At 38.8% G+C, this 11,804-nt stretch overlaps 2 protein-coding genes across 4 annotated transcripts in view; one reads left to right on the forward strand and one right to left on the reverse strand.

Annotated features, from left to right (window-relative positions):
- The window catches only part of osgep (O-sialoglycoprotein endopeptidase), a 6,546-nt gene extending 2,431 nt beyond the window's left edge, over positions 1-4,115 (forward strand). For all 3 annotated transcript variants that reach the window (XM_060889018.1, XM_060889017.1, XM_060889020.1), the window contains exons 3-12: positions 492-611; positions 681-856; positions 940-1,035; positions 1,140-1,189; positions 1,450-1,528; positions 2,547-2,612; positions 2,700-2,790; positions 2,894-2,969; positions 3,085-3,183; positions 3,352-4,115. In XM_060889018.1, coding sequence (XP_060745001.1) covers positions 492-611; positions 681-856; positions 940-1,035; positions 1,140-1,189; positions 1,450-1,528; positions 2,547-2,612; positions 2,700-2,790; positions 2,894-2,969; positions 3,085-3,183; positions 3,352-3,391 — 893 coding nt within the window. In that variant the 3' untranslated portion in view covers positions 3,392-4,115. The remainder of the gene's footprint in view (positions 1-491; positions 612-680; positions 857-939; positions 1,036-1,139; positions 1,190-1,449; positions 1,529-2,546; positions 2,613-2,699; positions 2,791-2,893; positions 2,970-3,084; positions 3,184-3,351) is intronic.
- Positions 4,116-5,033: 918 nt separating this feature from the next.
- On the reverse strand, positions 5,034-11,377 carry si:ch211-214j24.10 (uncharacterized protein LOC558894 homolog). Its single transcript, XM_060889022.1, has 4 exons — positions 11,220-11,377; positions 8,373-9,110; positions 8,165-8,197; positions 5,034-6,420 (listed from the first exon to the last, which is right to left on the reverse strand). Exons 1-4 carry the CDS (start codon positions 11,233-11,235, stop codon positions 6,383-6,385), a joined length of 825 nt encoding a protein of 274 aa, XP_060745005.1. The 5' UTR covers positions 11,236-11,377; the 3' UTR covers positions 5,034-6,382.
- Positions 11,378-11,804: the final 427 nt, after the last annotated feature.

Here is an 11,804-nt window from a genome sequence, read left to right on the forward strand (position 1 = left end):
GTCAAGAATTATGAGGAAGCAGTGATATTTTCAAAAATATTAATATACACTCAATTAAGTTAATGTTCCCATGAAACATAAATGAAGAGAAAGTCTGATCTCTGTGACTTTAACTGTGATATGGTTGTTGGTACCAGATGGGCTGGTTTGAGTATTTCAGAAACTGCTGATTGCCTGGAATTTTCACACAACAGTCGCTTTAGTTTACAGACACAGAATGGTGCAAAAATTCTGTCAGCGAAGAACAAGAACATGATCATCTTGGGTACAGACACTCCAAATTAATTGAGTGTCTGTTAATTGAATTGAATTAACATTAATTTAAGCTTTTGATCTTTATCTACATGATTGTATGTACTGCTGCAACATGATTGGCTGAATTTATACTGCATGAATGTGCAGAAGTACATTAATTGTTAACAAATTGTGTTAAGAATTCATCCCATACATCCGACTTACAGTTTATAATCTGTAAACTAATGTCCTCAAAGGTTTCCTCCCAAGAGAAACAGCCAAACATCATCGTGCTGTTATCCTGACTGTCCTCCGAGAAGCACTAGATGAAGCTGGTTTAAAGCCTGCAGATATTGACTGTGTAGCGTACACCAAAGGTAACTGTCTAAAAACTTTAGTTACCTTAGACGTTACATTTTAACACCCATCATCACGATTGTGTCCAGGGCCAGGGATGGGTGCCCCGCTGCTCACTGTGGCTTTGGTGGCTAGGACAGTCGCCCAGCTCTGGGGCAAGCCATTAGTAGGAGTGAATCACTGCATCGGGCACATTGAAATGGGTCGACTGATCACGGGTGCTAACAACCCCACTGTGCTGTACGTCAGTGGCGGTAATACTCAGGTGGGATTTAGATATTACCCTGCTACATTCTTATACATATCACTTAAAAGTCACCATGGCAACATTTACGTTTTGACCCATAGGTAATCGCTTACTCGGAAAGACGATACAGAATTTTTGGAGAAACTATAGACATTGCTGTGGGAAACTGCTTGGATCGCTTTGCCAGAGTCATCAAGGTCAGCATTTTAATTGTGTTTTTTTTTCCCTTTACACATTGTTATTTTATCAGGTATTTATACATCTTGAACATTATCACACGTTCCCTTTTAACCTCACACAGATATCCAATGACCCCAGTCCTGGCTACAACATTGAACAAATGGCAAAGAAGTAAGTATAGATACAGTACAGAAGTGTGTAGTGATCACTTTTCAATGTTTGGGAATGTTTGAGTTGATCAGCTGGAAAACAATTGGCTACAGATCCAGAAAGAAACCAATCTATCAGTTTTAACTAACTATAGTTGCTTGTTACACATAAGGCAAATTAATAATGCTTTAAAGTAATATAATACTTTACTTATTTTAGCACTATGATTAGTGGTCACTTCTATATTCTGATTTATTGACCGGTTTGTTTTTCTTTTTAAGGGGAAAGCATTATATAGAGCTTCCATACACTGTGAAGGGAATGGATGTTTCGTTCTCTGGGATTTTATCGTACATTGAGGTAACTTTATCTGTATTTAATGGTGTACTATGAGCTATAATTAATTCAAATTAATGAGTGGCTGCAGTGACCTTCGTCTGTTTATCAGTCATTCATCTTAAGAAATCTTGGCCTCTACAATATTTATTACAGATTTAGGCTGTACACATAGCCTGAGAACAGTAACACTATATGTAAACAGCTGGAGAAACCAACTTGTTACACCACCTTCACCAGCCTGGACTGTTGACACAAGGCAGGTTGGGTCCATGGATGCCATGGTCATGTTGTTAATGCAGAATTCTGACCCTAGCATCTGTGTGCCTGAGCAGAAAATGAGAGCCTTCTGAGAGCCTTCAAGTCGCTTGCTTAGTTTTGATGAATCTAAGCACACTGCAGCCTCAGCTTTCTGGAACCTGACCGAAGTCTTCTGCTGTTGTTGCTCATCACCCTCAAGTGTCTCCATGTTGTGCATTCTGAGATGCTTTTCTGCTCACCACAATTGTACAGAGTGGTTATCTTAGTTACTGTAGCCTTTCTTTCTCAGCTTGAACAAGTGTCATCGGGCATCAAGGCAGGATACACCCTGGACGGAGTGCCAACCCATCACAGGGCACACACACACTCTCTCATTCACTCACGCAATCACACACTACGGACAATTTTCCAGAGATGCCAATCAACCTACCATGCATGTCTTTGGACCGGGGGAGGAAACCGGAGTACCCGGAGGAAACCCCCGAGGCACGGGGAGAACATGCAAACTCCACACACACAAGGTGGAGGCAGGAATCGAACCCCCAACCCTGGAGGTGTGAGGCGAACGTGCTAACCACTAAGCCACCGTGCCCCCCAAATCCCTGATCAGTAGTCATATAAATACTCGAACCACCCCATCAGACACCACCTGAGTGACTTAAATATTGAAATAAAAAAGTCACCTATGCTCTGTCACCCACAATGTGTGAATAATATCAAACTCTGTAATTGTACAGATCATGTGGTGAGTTTTTTTTGCTCTGACCTTGATTTTCTGTAGGAGATGGCACACAAGATGTTGAGTTCTGGCCAGTGCACACCAGAGGACCTGTGCTTTTCCCTTCAGGCAAGAACTCTTCCTGATATAAAAGTGTGACATGTATAATTGATATTTCTGCATGTGTTTATTTTAAGAACTCTCTCTGCTCTGTAGGAAACTCTCTTCTCCATGCTGGTGGAGATCACAGAACGCGCCATGGCTCACTGTGGCTCCCAAGAGGTCCTCATCGTGGGAGGAGTAGGCTGTGAGTGATCCAGAGTTTATATTTACACATTTCGCTGATGACCTCACATGCTCCCACGCTCTGGTTGGGTCTGTATCTGAGTCGCTCCTGCTTCCTCGTGTAGGTAACCTCCGGCTGCAGGAGATGATGGGCATCATGTGTGAGGAGAGAGGAGCTCGTCTCTTCGCCACAGATGAGAGGTGAGTTTTATCATTTATTTCATGTTTGCGTTGCCATGGCAACACTAATTTAGCCCTACTTTTAATACCTTGTGCATGCTGCAAAGCTTAAATCCTTGACTTGGTCGTATGTAAGGTTCTGCATTGACAATGGAGCAATGATCGCACAAGCTGGCTGGGAGATGTTCCGCATGGGGCAGGTAACTGAGCTGTCAGATTCCTGGATCACACAAAGGTAAGAGTCTGTGTTTTGTCTGGATTCTACATTTAAAGAGTAAATCCAAACATACGAACTTAATTTCAAATACGGATGATTACGTATACTGTATGTCGTGCGTAACCACCCTTAAAGCAGTGTATTATCCTGAATTGTTTAGTAAATGTGTGTTTGTTTTTTTATCAGGTACAGGACAGATGAAGTAGAAGTTACCTGGAGAGACTGAGATCTATATTGTCAGATTTTTTTTTTTTTTTTTGAAAATGCCAATAAATAAGATTTTGATATGGATATCGGTCACGTAACTGCCGTTATATTATTCATAGCAAATTTCTGCCCATGACTTTTTCAGGATTGTTTTGTTATGTTTTGTTTTCCATATTGGTTTAAATCAGCAGCAGCTGTCATGTGCGTACGGGTGTGAGAAACACACCATGTAGCGTCTCAGTACCACACAGTTTTTCACACTAAAGCTAAAATGTTTCAGTTTGTTAGAAAGACATAATCTGTCTGGTACAAGAGCATAAACGTCTACTGAACGTGAAATGTTTTTATGTAGTCAGTTGCAGAATTATGGGGTTTTTGGGGACAAAATATTTTTATGGGTATTTAACTTAATCCTACAATCTAAGAAAAAAACATTTTAAGATTTTTCCTCAGGTAATTAGTGTGTAGGATTAAATTAAATACCAATAAAAACAGTTTTAGGGACATTTAAGCAGCTATCCTCTTCTTCCTGGAAGAACTTTCTGGAAACAAACACTCAAGTATGTGAAGTACAATTAATTAGATGGTGTGGAGACATTTTTAACACAAAGGCCATCGTTTATCCAGCTGGACACACATTTATGATTTATTCTCAAATCATTTGTCCGAATGTAAATTTATACTTAAAACAACTAACGTAAAACCTCGACTTGTATTTTAATAAAGCGTATAATTTACATCGATCACTGCAATTTTATATCTGGAATATACACACGTTAAATTAAAAAACATCATTTTTCTTCTGTTTGAAATAATTCAGAGCAAGTTTTGTATTCTCGATCACAACAAATCCTCATGCTAGTTCACTAGAATGTAAAAATATCCTCAAGGACATTTTAGGAAAATAAGCAGTTTCATATTATTAATTAAAGAATATTAAGCATAAAAAAGTGAAAAGACAAAACCACAAATGAAGACAAAGCTATATTTGTTAATGATTATAATTTAATTAATTATTAACATATTTAATAAGCCGTGTTTATTAAATGCTTCACACTTTACAGGTGATCGAAAAATGAGTGTGAAGTAAATCAGCATTTCTGAAACTTCCGATGTAAATCTGATGAAAAACCTTATTACAGTTTGCTTTTTATGAAAACCATTTACATACAAAGTCTGTACATAGGACTGAGAAATGAGGCTCATTGTTAGTATACATGGACTCCATGAGGTAGCAGAAGATTAAGACAATGTGTCAAAAATGGTGTTAAAGCCTCACAATCAAGGTTTTGATATGGCCATCTTTAGTCCACAGACCTGTATTTACACGTGTCATCAGGCTGAAAATCAGCTTCGGTTCATGTTCAAACACCAGAATGAAGAGGGGAAAAAAGTCTGAGACGTTTTAAGCGTTTCAGAAACTACTGATCTGGGATTTTCACACAACAGTTTTAGTAAATATTGGTGCAAAAATAGAGTGCATTAATAATATGGTTACTGAAATAATCACTCTTTACAACTGTGGTGAGCAGAAAAGCATCTCAGATCTCTCAAGAAGCTCACTGGAGCTGTAAAGAGTTTTCTCCTTTAAAAATGTTATACGATCGAAAGAAAACACACATTAGTCCATGTTGAAGGCATGATGGACATCGAGACAACACTGATGTGCAGTTCCTGAGTTTATTTTCTTCCCAATTGAGTCATCAACAAATAACCAATTCAGAACATTTTAGAGTTGCAGTTGAATTATTCGACTTTAGACCTTTAAGGAAACCTTGTTGCTTTGGAGATTATTGTTATTGAACATTTAGATGGATTTAGTATGTAAACCGATACATTTGAGAACATCTCGCATGTCCAAGTAAAACAAAGACAAACAGCGTTCTGCCCGGAGTCGTGCTCGAGCAGAACATCTTGCGACAGAACGTAACCCACGATTCAATAAACCTATGTATAGAAATGTCAAGTTACACTAGAGAGGTTAAGCTTGAAAAGAAAAGAAAAAGAAAAAAAAAGCAGACATCCAGTAGCTTTAACAAGACACGTTACAGCGCCATGTACAGAACACGTCACTTCTACATTTAAAATAAAATCTTTCGTTTTTTGTTGTTGAAAAGGTGATTGCCCACTTAAAATGCCAACTTCAGCAGCGACACACATGGAAATCCTAAAACTGAAGTAACTGTAAACAATTTTAATAACATTTTAGTAAACACAAGGTTCAAAAGCAAAGGTAACAAGATAACCTGAGTCCCCCCCTTTTTTCCCGGTAAGTACGTTTCTTGTTTCTCCGCATGGTAGCAATAATAAAAAATAGACAATGGTTTATACTTTGCCTTTTATTCTGCAACACTTCACTTAAATCTCTTCCAGTGCCCCATTAAAAGATCTCTATTGTACATTTTACATTCAAGTTAGGGTGGAAATATTTTAAAAACAGCACTAAGAACAGAAAATTAGAGCAGTGATGCTGAAAAACTGTGCTCATGTAGATGCCGCCCATAAGAGATAGACACATGATAGGGAAGGGACATACAAAAAAAAAAAAAAAAAAGTGGGGTCCTAAAATAAGGTTCCAGAGAGATGGTGGTCTTTAATGTGAGTACAGGAGCACTTTATGATGAGGGAGAAAGAGGGAGAGAAAAAAAAAACAAACAAAAAAAAAACAGGGCAAAGAAGCTACAGTACAGTAATGTTTTGCCCCGGTACAATAAAATAGCCAGATCTTTACAAAGATATTCTATAAAAAGTAAACAGTGTTCTCCACCATGATAAAATAAAGGATGAGTGGAAAGGTCTCCACACAACATGTTAAGTTTTAAGGCATCCATGCATCGGAGACGTTTTTTTTCTTCAACACGGGGTTGGGGAATTTGGGGTGAAGATGAGTGCAAAGAGTAGGGAGAGGGTGTGTGTATGTGTGTGATTTTAAGTGTGCTAGAGAGAGTATGAAAGTGTGTATGGAGTACAAGTGGGTGAGCTAGTTAGCTGGAGTGTGCCGTGCAAGCTGCTACGACGAGTCTGTGTACCACACGACTTTCACCGGATCTGAAAAACATCATACACACGGTTCAGAAACGAAAGGGAAAAGAAAAAAAAAAAGAAATACTTTCCTAATAGACAATAACTGATATCTGTAGCTTTCTAAATGTTTAAAGGAGAGGAAAAAGGACACTCTCTCTTGAGCCTTACAACACTGATGTTTTTAAGAGCCCACTATATGCAAATAAAAGCGGTTTGATGGAGTGCTTATCATGCCCTGTGAGCCGTCTCACCACTTCCAGCTATCATTTTTGAAACGCCACCAGAAACTTTATGAATGAAAGTAAATGAATATCCCGGAAGTGTTTTTTACAAAACAGGAATCTTGTGTGTGTATGTATGCATGTGAAAACTCGGAATATATTGAATGAAAACTCGGAATATATTGAATGAATCCTGACGTCATCAAGACGCACCCGATATTTTGTACTTTAGGCAGAATGACTGAGTCAGCGATAAACTTATTCGCTGCTAGGTAGGTGAGTTAATATGGGTTTGTAATAGCAGATTTGGTTGTAAATTGTAAATAATTTTATTGTTATAAATTTTCAAATTACACTAGGTCATCTCACTGTATCCAAAAGACAGATATTTGCAGGTTTAAAGAAATTTAACAAAGTCACCAGTCTTGCGTGACTTTTCCAATACTTCAGGCATATTGTGTCTTACAACTGTCAATTCAGCAGCAATATGTGTCTTTTGGATACAGTGAGATGGCCTAGTGTAATTTGAAAGTTTATAACAATAAAATTATTTACAACCAAATCTGCTATTACAAACCCATATTAACCCACCTACCTAGCATCAGACAATAGGCAGACAGTAGTGTAGTGGACACCAAAAGAGATCCAAATTAGTGATCTTGATCCGTGTCTGTTAGATATGTAAATAGGGGAACTTAAGTAAAGTTGGCTGCATATTCACAGATTCGAGTTTCCTGAGTCAATAACTCCTGAACTAAAGGGTGTTACTACACAAATAACACCTCTTTTTTTATGGTAGTAATGTAGAGAGGCAGCTACAACCCAATTTTCCTCAATATCAGCTTTCCTCCGCGTTGGAAAAAATACATAAGTCTCTATAGTGCAGACGACTGAGAGACAGATTCCAAGGGACCGTCTGCAAAGCCCGAAAACCCGGTTTTGCACTTTGCAGACGGTCCCTTGGAATCTGTCTCTTAGGTGTTCGCACATAGAGACTTATGTATTTTTTCCAACGCGGAGGAAAGCTGATATTGAGGAAAATTGGGTTGTAGCTGCCTCTCTACATTACTACCATAAAAAAAAAGGTGTTATTTGTGTAATTAGAGCGTTTAGCTCAGGAGTTATTGACTTGGGAAACTCGAAATGTATATATATATAGCAGCACCTGCATGCCTACACTTAAACCCGGCTTAAGCTTTGCAGCTGAGCCAATCATTATTTTACTAATCTCTTCAAATCCGAAATTGTGGAAATGCTGGGTTAGCTGTAGGAAATAAGTGCAATGTGGTTGTTTTTTGGGAAATCTCAAACAGGGAAAATCTCTCCCAAGCCTACATGACAAACAGTTTCTGGTTATCATCTTCACCAAACAGCTCAACAAAACGCTCTGAATGGTTTCATATGTAAATATGTAAACTGGCTCGGTATGGATGCAGAATGGGTGCAAGAAATACTATTTCAATTACTACATGACAGACTCACGGAGCAAAAATATTTCTTCTCTCATTCTACATATTTGTATTTCAAGCAGGAGTGAAATTTCTTACCTTCTTTCTGTTTCCTGAAGACTGCACTCCATTCTAAAGATAGAGAATTTACACACATTAAGCATTAAGCTCAAAAATATAAAATGTTGGTCTATTTTCAGATACAGTACAAACAGTAGCAACCTGACAAAAAACACTGTCCCTTTAACAAGAAAAAAGTTTGTTAACATGAACAGGGTTTAGAGCGAGTGAGTGAGTAACAACTCACCTTGTGTATGATACTGCACAGCTTCCATTAGATGGCGACAGGTGAGCAGCAGCTGCGCAGAATCGTCAGGCTCCTTGGAGCACTTGCTTGGCAAAGCCACAAATTTTTCAGAAACCGTTTCTTCAGCAAGGTGGTGAACAGTTGCAGATGGACTCTGCTCTGTGTCCTCTTCAGCACTTGAAGTGGTGTTCTCCATCACCGGCCCATTGGTAATGAAGCTGAGTCCCCACTGATTCTGCAGAAGTGCCCCGATGCCAGGTGGCTCTTCAGCCATGCCCCCAAATTGTCCGCCCGCCTTCACCTTGGAGGCGTAACTGACTGCCGGCTGCAGCTTGGCAGGGCTGTCCTTCACCGGGAAAGCGGGCGGAGGTCTAAGAGACGACAGCGTCTCTCCCATCCACTTGTCCTTCTGTGCCTGAGAGGATTTCTGGAGTTTTTGACCGGCTCCCTCACGACGAGGACCTCTGCCTCTGTTCTGAGCCCTGTGCTCTCTGTTCAAGGGTTGTGTGTGAGCAGTTCCATGTGAAGGTCCTTCACGATGAGGGCTGTTTGATGACTGATGAGGGGAAAGTGTGTCGACTCGGGCGGCACAGCCACCTCCACCTCCACCACAACTGCCAGAGCCAGGGGAGAGACGCCTGTTCCGGATGTGTGGCTCGGTTTGAGGAGGAGACACGAGGACAGCAGGGTCACACAGCGTGTCCGACTCACACACTGCATGATTTGACTCCAAGGTACCTGATATAGAAAAAGATAGTTAACTTTTTTTTTATTTGTTTGCTTAATTAAAGAGAACGGTGTCAAGTATCATGACTTCAAACGAGCTATATGGCAAATGCACTGCTTTAATACACTATTCAATTCACAAGCCTAAAGGTAAAGATTAGGCAGAACAGAAAACATTGCCCTTCTTGTGGTGCGTGTGGAGAAATAAAGTCTGTTACTGCTCATGGGTATGTTAATCAGCAACAAAAAGTTTCACCATGCTACAGCAGTATTAACCAATAAGGAAATTGCTGCAGGGCCTTCCTGCCTGTCAATCATTATGCATGTGACAGACAGCCCATATAAGGGCAGGCTATAAATGAACAGGAAGTGAAGCTCGGTCATAATGTATGGTGAAGTTATTGATATAGCTGAAGAGGAGCAATGACCAAAAGTTGTGGTTTTGCTTCAGGGGAGCAGCACGTATCTTCAATTACCATAGTGACCACGCGCGTGAACTGTGCATGTCATGACGAGGCACTTTACATGCAACCAGCTGCTTGCAGTGTTACGAAAGAAGAGGTAGAATAACAGGCTGGAACGGAAGAAAGTTTTAAAATAATACCACAAACTATTTTGATTACTGCAGATGGACAGTTCTATTTGGGTAGAAAAACAGATAGCAAAGATTGCAGAAAGAAAGAGAGAGAGAGAGCGCTAAGACGGCAGGTTACTACTAAGAAAACAAGCTATCAAAACAACAAGTTCTTTCAAACTTTTGAAGGTCTGTGGCTGGTTGCAAAATATGCCTAGGTTTCCCCTTAAATTTGACACCTATGAGGTCATTTCTTACTCATAGCTAACACATGGGAGTTGAGGAATCTTATTTTACATGTTCTAAATTGAACGGTGCAATATGCATCACAGCTGTAGTTGTGAACACTCAATGTGCTGAGATGGCTCAAGACAGGGCTGAAGTGCACAATGGGGCAACACAGACTTCATCTTGCTCTTTTATCAGTTGAAAAGCAGGGGCTTTGTAAATTGAGTCACAGTAAAGTCCCTTTTTGTGAGTACGAAACAGACGGTACAGCAAAGAACATAGACAGTTTGTGGAATGCAGGATACATACTTCAGCCATTCCCAAAAAAAAAAAAAAAAAAAAAAAAAAAAAAAAAAAAAAAAACCACGAGTGATGACTGCAGGAACCCCAGAAGAAATGTATTAACGACAGAAGCAAAGCAATGCATGAAGACATTTCATCATTAATTTAAAATCAAATACAAGCTCAATACATACAACCTGCTGTGCTGGTTATAAGTAAATTATATTAAAATATAATATTATATATATATATATATATATATATATATATATATATATAAAAAATATAAAAATTTATTATATATGTATATATAATTATCTTAAATAAATAAATATATATATATTTAAAATTAAATATTCATATATAAAATCAAATAAATATTATATATATATATATTTATTTAATTTATATATATATATATATATATATATATATATATATATATATATATATATATATAAATTAAATAAATACACGTTTTATTTTCTCAGCTTTACATGTTTACACAGAAGAATTTTAGAAGGACTTGTTTTATTGCACGCTGTATTAGGGCGCGCAGGGGTTCTGCGCATGCGCGAAGCTTCACCTAGAAATTTCTTTAGCGTTAAAGGCCGAAATACTAGCTTAAGAAAGTTCGCCGGATATTTTGTGTTGCTTTGTTTCTTTACAAAATAAAACAACATACAAGATAATCGGGTTCCTGGATACGGCGTGGTAGCGTATAAAAGTGTTAACATGCGTAATATTTACGACGACTAGCTGCTAGCTAGCAAACTTCGAGCAACAGAAGCTTAGCCAACATGGCGGATATTTATATTTATATTTATATAGACATAAAGACACCGGACACAGCGGGTTATAACTTCACCAGTGTTTACTCGGTATCGTGAGACAGTTTTGTAAGACTCGGATCACCACAGGCGTTTGTTGTTGACTCGAAACTTTAAACAATTTGTTGATTTAATGTTAAAAACAAAGCGCGTTCACACAACTATCGCCTGTAAGACGAGGCGTATAGGATAAAATAAGCGTCTCACCTGTTTTAATATGCATGTCGATGGGTTAAATGTCGTTAGTGAACTGCGTAAGCGGATTATTTGCAGCGTGTTGGTGTCTTGTTTGGCGTGGAGATCACTGTGACCGGGTGGAAGCAGTTTAGAGCAACTTCCGCATTTGGAGGCGCGAAGAGGGGCGGGAAATGCAGTGTTCACGTGTTCAAGAGTTCTTGTAAAAAAGTGTTCGTGTCCAGCTTTCACAAATCAAATTATGCATTTCGGTGTAAGAGTTTGTTGTTTTGTTGTCGTTGTTTACTGCTACACTTGCACAGGGCGGTAAGTTGTTATATAAAATCATATATTCATAGTCTACAAAGCAGTCTGGTTACCTGATACAGCTTGTTTACCAGAGATGGGGGACTCGAGTCATATGACTTGACTCGAGTCAGACTTAAGTCGCAAATTTGAGACTTGGTTGACAAATATTAAAAAAAAAAAAAGACTCGACTTGACTTTGACTTGTGACTTGCACATGTGTGATTTACTCCCACCTCTGTTGTTTACATCTCCAGCTTCAAGGCTGCTTCTTAATCTGAGTACAGAAAACAATATTGTACTAGAGAAAAC

This window comes from Tachysurus vachellii, chromosome 16, assembly GCF_030014155.1.
Source record: "Tachysurus vachellii isolate PV-2020 chromosome 16, HZAU_Pvac_v1, whole genome shotgun sequence".
NCBI classification, from domain to species: Eukaryota; Metazoa; Chordata; class Actinopteri; order Siluriformes; family Bagridae; genus Tachysurus; species Tachysurus vachellii.

Bases quoted from the DNA above. Each gene is read 5' to 3' on its own strand.
- si:ch211-214j24.10 (XM_060889022.1), bottom strand. The intron at 8,198-8,372 runs GTGAGTTGTTAC...CTCTATCTTTAG, and splicing joins TGTGCAGTATCATACACAAG to AATGGAGTGCAGTCTTCAGG. The intron at 6,421-8,164 runs GTAAGAAATTTC...GATGTTTTTCAG, and splicing joins CTTCAGGAAACAGAAAGAAG to ATCCGGTGAAAGTCGTGTGG.